This window comes from Lissotriton vulgaris, chromosome 3_1 (genome assembly GCF_964263255.1).
Source record: "Lissotriton vulgaris chromosome 3_1, aLisVul1.2, whole genome shotgun sequence".
In the NCBI taxonomy this organism is placed as follows: Eukaryota; Metazoa; Chordata; class Amphibia; order Caudata; family Salamandridae; genus Lissotriton; species Lissotriton vulgaris.
This window is the reverse complement of record NC_141689.1, coordinates 42777256-42794236: the sequence shown is the minus strand read 5'-3', so window position 1 is coordinate 42794236 and position 16981 is coordinate 42777256. Positions and strand designations below refer to the sequence as shown.

General features: G+C 46.6%; 1 protein-coding gene across 2 annotated transcripts in view; it reads left to right on the top strand.

Moving 5' to 3' along the window:
• LOC147725898 (sialic acid-binding Ig-like lectin 12) overlaps positions 1 to 16981 on the top strand; it is a 203201-nt gene that overhangs the window by 48796 nt on the left and 137424 nt on the right. For both annotated transcript variants that reach the window (XM_086962817.1, XM_086962818.1), the window contains exon 2: positions 16121 to 16543. In XM_086962817.1, the coding sequence (XP_086818943.1) occupies positions 16121 to 16543 (423 nt within the window). The remainder of the gene's footprint in view (positions 1 to 16120; positions 16544 to 16981) is intronic.

The window sequence follows — 16981 nt, the reverse complement described above, 5'->3', positions numbered from 1 at the left end:
CTACACTGCGCTAAATGACTGAAGTTCCTCCCTTGGAGTAAAGGAGTTAATCCCCTGCAAAGCAGACATGAAAGACGCAATTGACCAGTTTGCATCTCCGAAACTCCTGAGGACTCCAAAGATTTCTGCAACACCGGAGGTGGGTTTCCCAGTGTCCCCGAGGTCGACTAGTGGTCTCAGCAAACCTGAGACCCGTATCCCTCGTGGGGAGTGTGCAACCCATACCCCTGCTTTCCGGCGACCCCTGAAGCTGTGCTTTGGGCTACTTGCAGTCCAGACCCGAGCAGTGATTCCACTGAAGATTACCGGCTTTCAGTGGGCTTTCCTGGTTGCCCAAGATGTGCCCTGACTCTCCATCGCTTAAGGAGTCACCAGGACTCTGCTGGTCCTCACAGAAGCATTTTTCCTCTGACTGCGTGGGTTGCAGTTGCCAAGGCTTATTAGAGTTCAATCTGGACACTGACCCCCCAGCACTCAACATCCTTCGTGGGACAGCTCGCCTGCGGACTTTGGTCGTCCTCAACGTCTCCTGGGTGCAGAGTCAATCTTCACCTCTTCTCACCTGATACACCCAGACTCTGTCCCCTCTGCTTTCAGATTCTTCTCATCTCCCAACCAAGCTTGGATCACACCGGACACGTTTCCTCTTTATGGCAGAAGCACTTTTCAGCATTATGCCATTGAAAACTACGAAGATTCCCGACACCATTTGACACCTATGCACCCGGCTTCCCTGGTTTAGGTAACACGAATACTCCGGTGCCCACAAGGGTGCTGGACTTAGACCTTCTAAGTTTGAAAGGGTTTGCTCAAAGTCCTCTCCTAAGTGTCCTCAAACTTTAAAATTCCAACTGTGACTTTCCCATAGAGTTGTATGGAACTCGCTGCTGTGTTTTCACACTGCACGCATCCCCCGTGAGTCCCCTGTATCACTACCTTGGGTGGTTCCTTGGGGTCACAGATGTTCTACGTGCTCTAGGCACTGTGTCTAGTCAAGTTGTTGTTGTTATACTACTTTCTTAATATGGTTTGGTCTCCCCTTGGAGCCCACTGTGTATTGTGCTATTTACTGTTGTTCTAGTGATTTAATATTGTGTGCTTTGTTCTCTAATCTCATAAAGAGGTTAGTAGAGAGTGTTTAGTAAGGAATACATATATTTTATATATTCCTTGTGTGTTTCTCCTTTCGTTTGGTCATTCAGGTGGTTATAGACTGGTAAAACAAGCTGCTTTACATTCCTCTGAGACTTAGCCTGAAGGCTGCTCTCCACAGCTACCACTAGGATAGTTTTCTTTGACCTAATCATCAATAAGGGTTGTTTGGACTGGTACAGGGTGCCCACTATAACTAGTGGACAACATATACCAGGCCAACTTCTCACACAAGCTGATTCTCTGTTCCCTGCCATGGGGTGTCACAAGGTGACTCTCTGGTCTTGGCCTGTGCAGTGTCACAAGGTGACCCTATGGTCCCGGCCATGGGGTGTCTTGAGGTGACTCTGTGGTCCCTGCCGTGGGGTGTCACATGGTCGCTCTTTGTTCCCTGGCCGTGGGGTGTCATAAGGTGACACTGTGTTTCCCATCTTGGGGTGTAACAAGGTGGCTCTGTGGTCCCTGTTGTGAGGGTGTCACAAGGTGACTCCATGGTCTCTGCCATGGGATGTTACAAGGTGACTCCGTGGTCTCTGCCATGGGGTGTCACAAAGCAACTACGTTGTCTCTGCCGTGGGGTGTCACAAGGTGACTCTCTGGTCCCTGCCGTGGGGTGTCACAATGTGACTCTCTGGTCCCTGGCTTGGGTGTCACAATGTCACTCTCTGCTCTCGGCCTGTGTGGTGTCACAGGATGACTCTGTAGTCTCTGCTATGGGGTACCACAAGGTGACGCTATGGTCTCTCTCCTCCCATGGGGTGTCACAAGGTGTCTCTGTTATCCCTGCGGTGGGGTGTCAAAAGGTGATGTCTTGGTCTCTGCCAAAGGGTGTCACAAGTTGACTCTGTGGGCCCTGCCGTGGGGTGTCACAAGGTGACTCTGTGGTTTCTGCCATTTGGTGTCACAAGGTGACTCCGTGGTCTCCTGCCAAGGGGTGTCACAAGGTGACTGTGTGGTGCCTGCCTTGGAGTGTCACGAGGCGTCTCGCCGTTCTCTTCCATGGGGTGTCACAAGATGACTCTGTGATCTCTGGCCGTTGGTGACAATCAATCAATCAGGGGTCAGTGAAGCGCGCTACTCACCCGTGGGGGTCTCAAGGCACTGAGGGGAGGGTAGGGAAGCTCCAGGTCAGTCGAAGAGCCAGGTCTTGAGATCTCATCTGAATGAGTGCAGGTTAGGAGATCTCCGTATTCCTAATGGGAGAGAGTTCCAAGCTGTGGCAGCGGTGTAGGAGAAAGCTCTTCCTCCTGATCTGGCTCGGCGGATGCAGGGGACCTCTGTCAGGGTGAGGTCAGCTGAACGGAGGTTCCTTGTGGGTGCGTGGAAACTTATTCTGCCATTGAGGTAGCTGGCTCCGATGTTGTTGAGAGCTTTGTAGGCGTGTGTGAGTAGTTTGTAGGTGACCCTCTTCTAGACGTGGGGCAGGTGGAGTTCTCGCAGGTGAGGGGTCATGTGATCATGGCGAGGTGTCCCTAAGATTAGCCTGGCGGCTGCGTTTTGGATCGTTTGGAGTTTGCATAGTAGAGATTTGTTGATTCCTGTGTAGAGGGCGTTTCCGTAGTCTAGCCTGCTTGTGACGAGAGCGTGGGTGACTGTCTTTCTGCAATCAGTGGGAATCCATTTGATAGTCTTCCGTAGAGTCCGTAGGTAGTTGAAACAGTGACTCTGTGGTCTCTGCCGTGGAATGTCACAAGGTGACTCTGCGGTCCCTGCCAAGGGATGTCACAAGGAGACTCTGTGGTCTCTGCCATGGGGTGTCACAAGCTGACTCTCTGGTCCCTGCCATGGGGTGTCACAAGGTGACTCTCTGGTCCCTGCCGTGGGGTGTCACAAGGTGACTCTGTGGTCTCTGCTGTGGGTTGTCACAACTGACTCTGTGGTCCCTGCCAAGGGATGTCACAAGGTGACTCTGTGGTCCCTGCCATGGGGTGTCACAAGGTGACTCTCTGGTCCCTGCCGTGGGGTGTCACAAGGTGACTCTGTGGTCTCTGCCGTGGGGTGTCACAAGGTGACGCTGTGGTCTCTGCCGTGGGGTGTCACAAGGTGACGCTGTGGTCTCTGCCGTGGGGTGTCACAATGTGACTCTGTGGTCCCTGCCATGGGGTGTCACAAGATGGCTCTGTGGGTCGTGGCCCTGGGGTGTCACAAGGTGACTCGTGGTTTCTGCCATGGGATGTCACAAGGTGACTCTTTATTCTCTGCCATGAGGAGTCACAAGGTGACTGCGTTGTCCCTGGCTACGTAGTGTCACAATGTGACTCTGTGGTCCCTGGTCATGGAGTGTCACAAAGTTTGCTGCATATATAAACTCCTCCTACAAACAAGCCCAGCCTGTTTCCGGTAGTTCCTTGCAGCAGATGACTAGAATACTGAACATATGTGCATGAAACAAAAAAATGGAAACGGGTATTTAGTAGAGCGTACAGCTACTCGACAAAAGTGTCCTGGCGCTTTCGCAGCGATAAGAGAGGAGTAGAAAGGCCAGTAGTTTTATTGAAACAACCATGTCTTGAGGCTCTTTCTCAAAGAAAGTAAGTTAGGGTCAAGCCTCAAGGATTCTGGCAGGTTGTTCCATAGCTTTACACCCAGGAAACCAAAGGATCTGCCGCCTGTACGAGTAAGACGAATGTTGGGCACAATAGCCAAATTAGTATCGGAGGACCATAAGGATCTGGACGTTAAATACTGGTTGGCACATTTAATAAGGTATACAGCACCGACCTTGTGAAAAGCTTAAAAAGATAGTCAAGGCCTTGAAGTCAATCCGCTCTTCAATGCGGAGCCAGTGCAAAGATTTAAGAACCGGGGTCATACATGTTCTAAGACTAGAACGCGTGATGGCTCTGGCAGCCGCATTTTGGATCACTTGCAGTCGCTGGGTCAGAGATTTAGGGATACCAAGGTACAAACAATTGACATAATCGAGCTTAGATATCACAAGAGCCTGCACAACGATCCTGCTCTCCAGCAACAGGAGCGGCAAGAATTAAGAATTTTTTCAGTATTCGGAATAAACCAACGCAAACTCTTGAGAGATGTTGAATCTGAGGATGCTTCAACAGTGATTTGTCGATGATTATTCCTAGATTTTTTACTTTCTCTTTTTCAGCAGGCCAAGGTGGCAAGTTCTTAGGCCACCAGGAGCTCCAGTTAGGTGTTTCGTGACAACAAAAGAAAACCACTTCCGTCTTGTCCGGATTGCATTTCAGCTGGTTTATCTTAAGCCAACTAAAGACCTTCAAGAGGCAGGAATTGACCATTGCCCCATCAAAATCAGAGCCTTTGTCACACGAAAAAATAAGCTGTGTGTCGTCAGCATAGGAGACAATTTTGGCGCCTGCTTCCTCTACCACAAATGCTAACGGAGAGAGGTAGATATTAAAAATGGTTGGGGCTAAGAATAGAGCCTTGAAGGACGCCAACATTTATAGCCGGGCCCGGAGAGGAGGAGGGTGGAATCTAAATGTCCAGAGATCTATTTTCCAAGTAGGAAGACATCCACTTGAGGACAGTCCCACCGTGGACAATGTTCTTAAGTCTATTTAAAAGCCTCTCATGTGGGACCGTATTAAAGGCCGCTGACAATATCGAACAATATCAGAACGGACTTGCCTCCCGCATCAAGTCCGCCCCTGACAATATCGAACAATATCAGAACGGACTTGCCTCCCGCATCAAGTCCGCCCCTAATAAACTCAGTGACTTCCAACAGCGCAGACTCCATGCTAAAGTTGGCCCTGAATCCAGACTGGGATTCATGGAGGAGCTTACCTTCTTCAATATGTTCTTGCAAAACTTTGTTCACAAATTTCTCCAAGACCTTTGAAAGAGCCGGAAGCAAGGAAATCGGCCTATAATTGGCCGGATCTGTTGGGTCCGCATTAGTCTTTTTTAATAAGGTCTGAATCTTAGCGTGCTTCCATGATTTAGGCATTATGCCGGTGGACAGGGAAATATTAAAAAGCTGATAAGCAATCAGATTGATTGTAGAGGCAATCTGAGACAGACTATTAGCTGGACAGGGATCAGAAGGAGAGCCAGAATTGATACTTTGAAGAAGAGACAAGGATTCTTTAGGCCGAAACATACGGAAAGTGCAGAGGAGAGGAGGATCGGAAATGTGGGAGTTACAATTAGCATTATTGTAAAAATTCAACTCGTCCTCAGTTATATTAGAGAGTGACAGTTGGAACAGGGAGACTTTCCCATGAAAAAATCTTCATTGCCCATTCCTCTGAGGGAGGCCCTGCCATAGCACAGGCTTTAGGAGAAGCAAAGGATTAAACTATCCTGCAAATGTCTTTACTCGTGTTTTGGGCATCATCAATGCTAGATTTATAAAAGTCAGTCTTGGCCCTTTTACCCAGAGTATGATAAGACTTTAGGCTATCTTCATAAGCCATCCTAACTTCGGGATGGTACACTTTTTCGCCACTTCCGTTCCTTTATTCTGCAGTTCCTTTTACTCTCTCTAAGGTGATTACAATACCAGGGAGCCGGAGGAGTTGACCTTTTTGAAGAGGGGGTAATAGCTGGAGCAACGGCCTTGATGTTGGAGCACAGCCATAGGTCCAATTGGAGAGCATCCTGGTCTGCCGTGCACATCAGCCTAGGTAAGGAACAATTTAGGGCTTCTGCTAACGCAGGAATGGAAACTTTATGAAATGCCCTGTGAATGGAGGATATTTGCACCAGAGTTGCCGGGGGAGCAACAGCGGCAAGGTGGATGTCAAAGTTAAGAAGAGCATGGTCAGACCAGGTGATAGGGAGGGCAGAGTTGGCCGTTAAGTTGAAATTATGAAAAATCTGGTCCAAAGTATGGTCTTTCGCATGAGTAGCCGAGGAAATAACAGAGAAGATTAAAAGTATGCAAAGTTTCCGTTAAAAGATGAGCATGGCGATCTTTATCGTGATCCATGTGCATATTAAAATCCCCTAAAATAAAACAATTGTTGAATTTTAGGGCCAGCGAAGAAGTGGCTGAATTAAGTGAAGAGATAAAATTACTAATGGCGCCCGGGGCCTATATATCAGGAACCCCGAGAAGCTCTCGTGAGGGGAAATGATACAACGAAAACCTAGAAACTCTGTGGACTCTATAGCTTCAGTAGAGATTTGAGAACAATCTAAGTCATGCCTGAAAATTATTGCCAAGCCCCCCCCTTCCCTACCAATCTGTCCTTCCTAAGAATCTTGTAACCCATAGGGACAGCCATAGCAATATTGGAGTTAGAGGCATCGGAAAGCCAGGTTTCAGTAAGAAACAGAAAATCAGTTTTTCATCAGCAAGTAAATCATATAAGTGTGTAGCATGTTATTGCAAGAAACAGCAATTAAACAGGGCAGCCCTAATGCCCCAAGATTTTTTAATGTCTCTGCCGTCTTTGTCACTGTAGAGGATCTCAAAAGCTGGTGATTTGGCAAGAGGCAGGGACCACCTACAGTTCTTGCAGCAAAAATCTGACCGTAAGCAGAGGTCAACAACACCGCACCGCCATACAGATGTTTGAATACAACTCAATAAAGACTCCCTATTATATGGTGTAGGTGAGACCTTAACGCTGGTACAACTGGCATTATGGCCTGCGCCGGACACCTCCAGGACGCTGACGGGCGAAGACGGGCTTGCCTGCGCGCGTCTGTCTGCATAGCGCACTAATACCAACAGTGGGTGTCTTGGCACTGGTACCTAAGTCGTAATAATTATAAAAATGCGCGCCTTGATGAGGCGCATGAAGGGCACTGACCAGAGGCCAGATTTATTCAAAGCCACTCGTGAGGCCTTCAAAGGAAGTGACTGATATCTGGGAGGGCACCTAGGTGTCCCGTCCACCCTAACCATCTCTATACGGCAGACAGGACATCCAGTTTCTAAATCAGGGTCTTTGTATCTAGTTGCTTGCTGTTAGAAGTGGGGGTCTCTAGTTGGCACAGGTAGGTACTTGTGACAAATAGGGACCCTCTCCTCTAGTCAGGTTAAGAGGGTACACTCCTAAAATAACCCCTGCTCACCCCCTTGGTAGCTTGGCACGAGCAGACAGGCTTATCTCAGAGGCAGTGTGTATCGCATTTGTGAACACATACGGTAATCAAGTGACAACACCACAAATGGACACCACACAGGTGGTATATTTACAGAAATAAGTATCTTTTATATAGAGTTACCACAGACCATAAATAACAAAAATAATCCACAATACTATAAGAAATCAAGAGTTCTTGTTAAAAAGGTTTAAATCAAAGTTCTGTGTGAGTCGGTAGCCCTGTACAGCTACAGGGTTGCTGAAATAACACAGAGTCTAAAAAATCCATTGGACCGCGTCAGTACGGACCCACTCAAATGTCGACAGACTCGGTCACAGTACCTTTACTTGATGCGGCCGGCATGGGCGTGCGAGCCGGGTTTGGCGTTGATCGCATTGCAGAAAAGAAAGCGTTGCAGGATGCGTTGTCCTTCGATGCGGTGCAGGCAGTGGCCCGTTGATGAAGTCGGTGGGTCCAAAGCGTACGTTGCAGGGTGAGACGGTGCTTCGTTGCGGTGCTTGCAGCTTGCGCTGCGGCGACGGACCCGGAGTTCAGGAGTTGGCATCGATCAGTCCAGACAGCGGTACGAGTCAGGCGGTGTGTTGCAAAGCGTGCGAGGCGGTGCCCAACTCCGATGCGTTCACAGGACTCAAAGTCAGCAACAGTGACCGCGTCGGTCAGACCAGTACGAGTTGGTCTAGCGAGGCGTTGCACGCCGCAGTGTCCACAAGTCGCGGTGCGGGCAACGGCTCGGTGACAGCGTCAGGAGGGAGTTGGTGAGCTCAGAGCTTACGTTGTTCGATGCGGACATTGTTCGACGCGGTGCCTACAGGACACCGGACCGGTCGTGGGAGTCAGTCAGAGCTCCCTGCCTCTGTAGCCACTGAAACAGTGGTTCCAGCAGCAATCCACAAAGGCTGGTGAAGTCTACTGGTCCTGAGACTTCAGTCAGGGGGCAAACTCTTTTCCAAGCCCTTGGAGATCCTTCACAAGTCGAATAAAGTGCAAACAAAGTCCTTTCTTCTTTCTTTGGCAGTCAGGCAACCACTGCAGGACAATCCTCCAAACAGCAGTTCAGCTTAGGGATAGTCTCTCCTTAGGTTCTTCAGGTTCCTCTCCTCAGCAAAGGTTTCTTCTTGTAGTCCAAAAGTGATTAATTTCTTGGAATCAGGGTCCCAATACTTATACCCCAAAATCCTTTGTCCTCTGGGGGCAGAGGAACCTTTGCCCAGACCAAACCAGTTCTGGGGCACTGTTTACATGACTCCTTCTTTCCTTTCACAGTGCAGTGCAGAAACATCAGATGCCCCACAGGAGGTGTAGCCAGCATTGTGGAGGGAAAGCACAGCCCTGGAGCACTTTGTTGACATGATTCCTTCTCTTCTTTCACAGTGCAGGGCAAAGACATCAGACGCACCACAGGGGGTGGAGCCGGCATTGTGAAAGGCAGGCACAGCCCTATTCAGGTCCCAGGTGCAACTCCTCCCACCCATCTAGATGCAGATCTCTCTATTTACCACTGGGCTGACTCATTCTGTTTCCTGGAATCCCCCAGCCCTGTCACTCAAAAACTCCAGACAAGGAATACACAACCTAGCAGAGGCAGGCTTGGAAAGTTTAGACAAGAAAATACCTACTTTCTAAAAGTGGTATTTTCAAACACAGAATGTTAAAACCAGCTTCACTGAAAGATGTATTTGATCATTCTGAGTTCAGGCATACTAAACTAAAATTTCTACCATGCTCCCTGAGTTAGTTAGGATTATAACATGTAATAATCTAACTGCCCATTCTGGCCTATGGAGAACAGGTAGCCTTGCAATAGTGAAAAACGAAAATGGCTGTAATTCACTATTAGGACATGTCCCACACATCAGTACTTGTCCTACCTTATACTTACAATGCACCCTGCCCTCCCATAGGGGTGTCTGATGTGAAGAAAAGGGAAGGAATTAGGGACTGGCAAGTGGGTGCACGTGCTCAGTCAACATGGTAGTACCAGACTGCACACTGGCTCTGCAATGGCAGGCCTTAGACACATTTTACAAGGTTGCTTCTGTGGGTGGTACAACCAGTGCTGCAAGCCCACCAGCAGCATTTAGTTTACAGGCCCTGGGCACTCCTGGTGCACTACACAAGGGTCTGACAAGTAAACCAAATCAGCCAATCATGGAATCACAAATGAATACATTAATTTACGATATGGAGCACTTGCACTGTGGCACTGGGCAACAGTGGCACAGTGCCCAAAGCATTTAATACCAGCAAAAACACATGAGGCAACAGCAAAAATGGAAGGGAGACCCATGCAATGGTGCCAGGTCTATCACTTGCCATAAGTTTCTAGGTGAGAACTGACATCACAAAGACCCCACCCTTCGTGTGAATACAACCCAGTGAATAATTTGTGCTGGTGTTTGGTGGCTGTGGTAACCTGGACTCAATTGTTTTTTATCGGGACTTGTTTTTTATCATCAAACTTAGACCTATAGCAAGAGAGACAAATGCAAACAAGCATTTGTAATGCAATAGGACTTGCATTTACGAGGAATATATGGTGTTGCAGTGCGGTGTTTACACGGCAATACCTTTACAACGCAGGCATTACAACACAAGTCGTTACAACGACTAGCGTTGGAGGGCGCGGGACTTAGGAATAGTATGATTTACTATTCCAACTCCAGTCAACGTACAGTAGGGAAGGTGTTGAAATAGTAAATCATACTATTCCTTAGGTTAGGTGCGCCATCTACTGCAAGTCGTTGTAATGACTTTCGTTGTAATACCTGCGTTGTAAAGGTATTGCGCTGTAAACACCGTGATGTAACCAATGTTGTCCATCAGCGGGCCTCAAGCTTCCCCTTCAGACCCTGGATTCTGGTTTTACTACAGTCCACGTGTCAGCGGACCTCAAGCGTCGCCTTCAGCCCCCGGATTCTGGTTTTACTACAGTCCACGTGTCACCGGGCCTCAAGTACTGGAATAACGTAGCACATTTTAACCGAGAAGCCGTTCCTACACCGTGTTCTCATAACTTGGCTCTCATACAGGGTGAAGTGCAAGTTAACCTACTTGTAGGTGCTTCACTGCACATAGATTCTTGGAAATAATTACGTTGTTAAAAAATAATTCAAATTAATACGCAGTGCTGCATCATGTGCATGCATTTTAGCACATTTTATTGCGCTGGTGAAATGGGAAATGTGTTGATTATTGACGTGCAACATTGTTCTTTCACTTTGGATGTGAACATTGTTAGGTGAATGAACTCATGTGAAAGGGTGTTGTGTCTCCTGGTCGTGGGGTGATTATAGTGGGGAGGCAGTGAAGTATGAGGTGGGGTCCACCCATGGTGGGAACTGTTTACATTTACACGCATGGGCACTCCCTGTTGTGTCACCTTTTCGTATTCAGAGAGATTCATTCTGAAGTGCCTGCCTCAGCCTGCGTTTCCATGTACCATTGTCAGAGCCACTAGCAGAGGCACAAATATACCACTGCCACTCATTCTCAGGCTCCCTGGAGCTGTTGTAAAGTTTGTGTGATTAACATTCCACAGCCTAAAAAAGAAGGCAGAGCAAACATTCCTGACTTTGGGTGGTGATTTCATTTCAACCCTTCTTCTTCTCTTTAAGAGCAGCAAGGGAATCTTGCACAAACCTTTAAACATTGACCTCCCTATGTGTGAAGGATGTGGAGTTCAAAGGTCAAGAGCTGCAGCTGCAGAACCAAAGGGATAACACAGAAATGTATCAAACGTGTAATAATATTTCATATAAACATGCATATTGAATAAGTTGGTTGTAAAAGCTGGAATAAGGGTGTTCCTATTAGAGTTAAAGTTTCCATGTTGCAGCACCCAGGATAATCTACTGCCTGGCTAAATACTTATAAGGTCACAAAGGTGAGACCGATTGCATTGCAAATGCTTGTTTTTTTTCGCCGCTAGAAAGGGGCATGGTGTGAAGCCTTCTTGAGAGATCGTAGCAGAGCACCTATTAACAGTGGTAACATATACTGCTTTCCAAGGCCGTGTGTGTGTGCCTTCTTCCTAGAGCTTATTGTACCTCCATAGTGTGTAAACTGGTTACAATCATTACAGAGGTAGAACTTGTGAATAGCCTTAAGGTAAACGTTTAGTATAGGAGACAATTACATTGACAATAGAATGACGCAATCATAATGTTAGACTGTACATTTAAATGAAAACTAATCATAAGCATATTGTTAGTTCAGTGAGTGCAGAGCTGTATGTAATCTTCAGTTAATGCAGAGCTGTAATCTTTAACGTAGTATTCAATAATAAAAGTATAGCGTTTAAAAGAAGATATTTTTGCTAAACTTAGCAGTTCAAAAATGTTTGTTTTTTAAACAAAATGTCATGGCTTTCGTGCACTTAATAATTCCAATATGCTCAAATATTGGCTCTAAGGAAATAAAAAAAACTGTTTTTAAAACAACAATTGAAAAATATATACAAAACTCGAAAGTTAAGAAATATTCTCTGGTATTTCTGTGTCCATGCAGTTTAATGGCTTTATTGCACTTAGTAATTGCATTATATAAAAATATTGATTTAAGGCTTTGTCTTACTCTCGCGTCTGCACCTATAACAAGACTTTGTCGCCGCGGGCAAACTTTGCTGTCTCGTGGCCCAATATGTGCAACTTGAGGCAATGCTCTGCTGTCTACCAGGTTTGGGTAACTGAAGGGATACCCATGCTGTATGCTTCTCCAACCAGTAGCGTAGCTCTCCACCTACCTATGAATAGCTCTCCTGTGTGCAGCCCAGTCAACTAAATTAGAAGCTTCTCCTTGGTTAAATTAATTTTTGTACGTAAAAAATGAAAGTGTGTGTATTTTCAGAGCTCATAAGTGATGTTTGGAGAAAAATGGTTGAATTGCAAAACTTATTTAGAGATGAATTTGAGCAATAAAAATCAAACAGCATTGGGGAGCACTTATTACTAATATCATCTTGCTGCTAGCGGCATTGTAGAGGTGGCTATTATGTGTTATGTCCACTGTAAACTAGGGCTGTTCATTCGTCAATAATTTTAGTAGTCCCTCCTCAGTACTACTGCCTTGTCTCATTTTGTAACCTCCCATGAGGACACCCCATGTTACGTGTGTTATTACTCGATAAGGCTTTAATTACAGCCTCCAAGCACTATTTTCTCAATAGCAGGCAGGACAAGCTCTCTCTTACTGCTTTAAAAAAAAATTATAGCATACATTTGCAATGCAATAACTCACGCGCTTGAGGGAGGTTAAGCTATCGGCATTGTAAATGATGATGCATTTTATTTATCTGTTTTAAAAACAACACATAAATAAAATGCATTGCTGTTTACCCGATTAACCGCGGCGTGAATTCCGGCGGTTTAAACGAGTGCGCGGGGCCGCGTCGGCCAACAGACGTGTGCAACACTACCGAGGTAGTGCTTGCGACAGTCGTTAACCGACACACACAGTGAAGGGGTTACAATGCCAATAGCTCAAACTTTCGTAAATGGGAAACATCGGTTACATCGCGGTGTTTACACCACAATGTATTTATTTATTTGATTTGTAAAGTGCTACAGCTACCCAAAAAGAGTTTCCCGGCGCTGGTAGAAAGATTGAGTGCGGGAAAGGAAGGGAGGGAGATGTTAGCCAGGCCAGGTCTACTGGTTGAACAGCCAGGTTTTCAGGGATCTACGGAAAGTGACGAGATTGGTTTCAGTGCACATTTTTAGGGGGAGGGAATTCCAAAACTTAGGACCTAGGTAGGAAAAAGACCTGCCTCCCATTCTGGAAAGCCGGACTTTTGTCACACTAAAAAGGCCCTGGGAAAAGGATCTAAGATGCCGAGTGGGAAGATAGGCATGAACCAGGGATTTTAGGTATCTTGGGGCAGAACCAAATTTGATCTTATGCATAAAGCAGAGAGTCTTAAATTTTACTCTGCTCTCAATTTTAAGCCAATGCAAAATTTTTAGGTGTTCCGACATGTGTTCTCTTCTGTGGCACTTGCGCAACAGACGGGCCGCAGCATATTGTACACGCTGCAGTCGTTTCATTATAGCTTGGGTTGCCCCTAGGGAAAGGACATTCCAGTAGTCAAGCCTTGAGGTGATTAGGGCATTGACTACAGATTTCTTGGTGTCTTCCGGGAGCATCCATATTATCTTACGGAGCCATCTCAGGATTATAAAACACATGGCAGTGAGTTTCCCGACTTGAGGCTGCATCGTAAGTCCTTTGTCGATAGTTATACCTAGGTTACGGACTTGGTCACATGGGATGGGAAGAGGGCCCATGATGGATGGCCAGCGGGAGGCATTCCATAGATCAGGGCTGGGACCAAAGATTAGAACCTCTGTTTTTTCTCTGTTAAGTTTCAACAGATTGGTCCGCATCCAGGTTGCGATTTTGGCAAGGCCAGATTTCAGGGGCGAAGGTGAGTCCTTGTCTGTACTAGACAGTGAGAAGATTATTTGAGAATCGTCAGCGTAACTAAACATGGTTAGGCCTTCATTTTCTGCGATACGGGCAAGAGGGGCCAAGTATAAGTTAAAAAGCAGGGGGCTGAGCACCGAGCCCTGGGGGACACCATAAGGGGACTGATAGACACCGGAGGTGCCCTTGTTGGAATTAATTTGGAAAGAGCGCTGATCTAAGAAAGAGGTTAGCCAGTCAAGAGCAATTCCCCTTATGCCAACATCAGAAAGGGAGTCGAGCAGGATCCTGTGAGAGATGGTGTTGAATGCTGCACTGAGATCAAGTAATATCAGTGCAGCAGAAAGTCCCTTGTCAACTAGGCTCCGCAGATGTTCTACGACCCCCAAAAGGGTAGTCTCGGTTGAGTAACCGGGTCGGAAGCCAGACTGAGAGGAGTGGAAGATGTCATTTATCTCTAAGTAGTGGGCCAGATGGTTATGAACGTGTTTTTCCAAAAGTTTGGAAAATGCGGGTAACAGGGAGATCGGGCGAAAGTTACCCAGAACTTTGGGGTCAGCCGTAGGTTTCTTTAACAATGGTGTGACCTTAGCATGTTTCCATGGTATAGGGACAGTGGCAGAGACGAGGGACTGGTTTAAGATTTTACAGATCAATGACAAATGCCTGGTGTCAAGTTTCTTGAGTATTGACACAGGGAGAGTATCTACCGGGGAGCCCGATTTTAGTTTTCTAACAATTTCTTGTAGATTTTGGATAGTAATCTCAGGCCAGCAAATTAGAGGGTGATATGTTAGCGCAGATTGTGTTTGTTGATTATTATTGGCAGTATTGTTATTTGTTTCTTTCGGTTTCTGCTTAGAAATATCATCATAGATTCTTTCAATTTTGTTTGTAAAAAACTGAGCCAGTTCGTCACATTGAGCATTCAAAGAGGGGGGATCAGCAGTAGACTTTGATCCTGCCAATTCTTTAACTAAGTTAAATAATGTCCTCGATTTGTTAGATGCAGCGGAGATAGTCTGGGTGACATAGGCTGCACGAGCTGCAGCACACTCCCTATGGTATTTCTTGAGTTCCTTTTTGTAGGTTTCCCCAGAAATATGAGAATAGTCTTTCCTCCAGAGACGCTCGTAGCGTTTACATTTGGATTTAGCTGCCTTGAGTGCGTTGTTAAACCATGGCGCGGTAGTGTTGTGAGGTTTAATTCTCTTATTAGTAAGCGGCAGGCAGATGTCAATGGCTCCCAGGAGCCACCTGTCCGTTGAAGCAGCTATGGCCTCCATGTTAATTTCGCCACTCAGAAGATCCTCAGGGACAGAGTCTAACTCTGAATTCAGTTGGGCCAGATCAAGTTTCTTCCAGTTTCTGTGACCATAGAGGGATGATATGTAGGGAGGGGACGAGGCTCCCCCGCCAGGGATAGTAAAGTATGTAAGAAAGTGATCTGACCATTGAAGGGGCAAGGCAGGAAGGCATTGGATCTGAGGGAGGTTGCCAAATATAGGGTCGAGTAAGTGGCCATCTCTATGAGTGGCCCCCTGATTATGAAGCATAATGTGCATGGCCACCAAGTCATTGATCAGATTATTGGCAGCTGTATTTTGAGGGTCGTTTAAGTGAATATTTAGGTCCCCTACAATCAAGAAAGTGCTTGTGTCAATCAGAAGAGAGCCTACTAAATCAGAGAACTGAGATGTCCAGGTTGTTGCCGAGCCGGGTGGTCGGTATATCAGTAGGCCGGTTAGTGTAAAGGTAGGAAGCAATGACAGTTTAAAACAAGCTATCTCACAGGCGTTCAAGGATAGGGGTTCAAGATAGCATTTATAAGATTTTTTATAAATGATAGAGGAAGTGCTTGTGCAACATCCGGACCTGAGCTGTCATTCAGCCATGTCTCTGTGAGAAACAGAGCATCCAGTGTGTTGTCTAAGAGAAGGTCATGAATATTCAGTTTATGTTTGCAAAGTGAACGCCAATTTAAACTCGCAAGCTTCCAAGTCTGCTTATTGTTATTGCTTGGCATAGTCTGTTTGCATAACTGAGGCGCATCAAGTTTGAGGTTACATGTGGGGCATATAGCAATATTAAGACGTTCGTTTAGAAAAACAGTGCACTTCCCGTTTGCTTGTTTTCGAAGGGCGTGCAACGCCAATACCTTCACAACGCAGGTATACATGAAAGTCATTACAATGACTTGCAGTAGTTGGCGCTCTAACCTAAGGAATAGTATGATTTACTATTCCAACACCTTCCCTACTGTATGTAGAGTTGGAATAGTAAATCATAGTTTTCCTAAGTCCAGCGCCTTCCAACGCAGGTCGTTGTAACGACTAGCATTGTAATGCCTGCGTTGTAAAGGTATTGTGGTGTAACCACCGCGATGTAACATCATATAGTCCCAGGAGGTGAAGCTTGAGACCTGCTCACACATGGACTGTAGTAAAGCAAGCCAGTAGCAAACAGTAGACTGAGACTCATTATCCTATGTTCCTTTTTGCAGGTTCCACAGGGATCATGTTTAGAACTTACACCATGGAAGGCTTACCAGACTGGTCCATGACTACTGCAGAAAGGATCTTGGCGCTAAAAGGGCAGTCGGCCGTGCTCCCCTGCAACTTCACGTACCCAAACCCTGACTACCAAGGGGTGATTGAGGCCACCTGGCTCTTGGGACAGGAGGGTTCCGGAGAGCAGACCATATTCCAGTGCTCTTTCTGTAATGGCAGCTCTGTGGTGACCCTGGAGAAACCTTGCACCGATGGGACTAATCAGTACCGATTAGTGGGCGATCCACTGAAGAACGACCTCTCGCTTGAGATCAAGAATGTGGCAGCCAAAGGGCACTACTACTGTCGCGTGGAGCTCAAGAACCGTGCTCATGCTCAGCTTCAAACACAATATGCAACCAATCTTCAGGTCTTTGGTGAGTATTCTGGTTGGTTGTGCCCTCTAGAATCAAAGCTCATTGGCCACAGACCTCGTGGAATGTGGTTCTCCACCTCTGTCTCTTGGTCTTCGTCTACAGTGAAAGTCCTATGGCCCATGCGGCCTGTTCTCTCGTAGACTTGTATTAGGTACCACCGAGTGAAAATACGACCTTGCGCATGGAAGTCCAGCAGTAAGTCCTCTACTTGAGCGTCGCATCTCACCAGATACCAAGTCAGAGAAAAGGAGGAGTCATGGTGCAAGATTTGGAAACTAAGGCCCATATGCACTAACATTTTGCATCACTCTTGCAACACTTTTGTGACGCATCCATGACGCAAAATGATAGTATAAATTTGCAAAGCCGCACAAGGGGCGATTTGCCCTGCCTTTCGTAGCTCTGTAAACAACATGTAACGCAGTGGAGAGGCTTGCG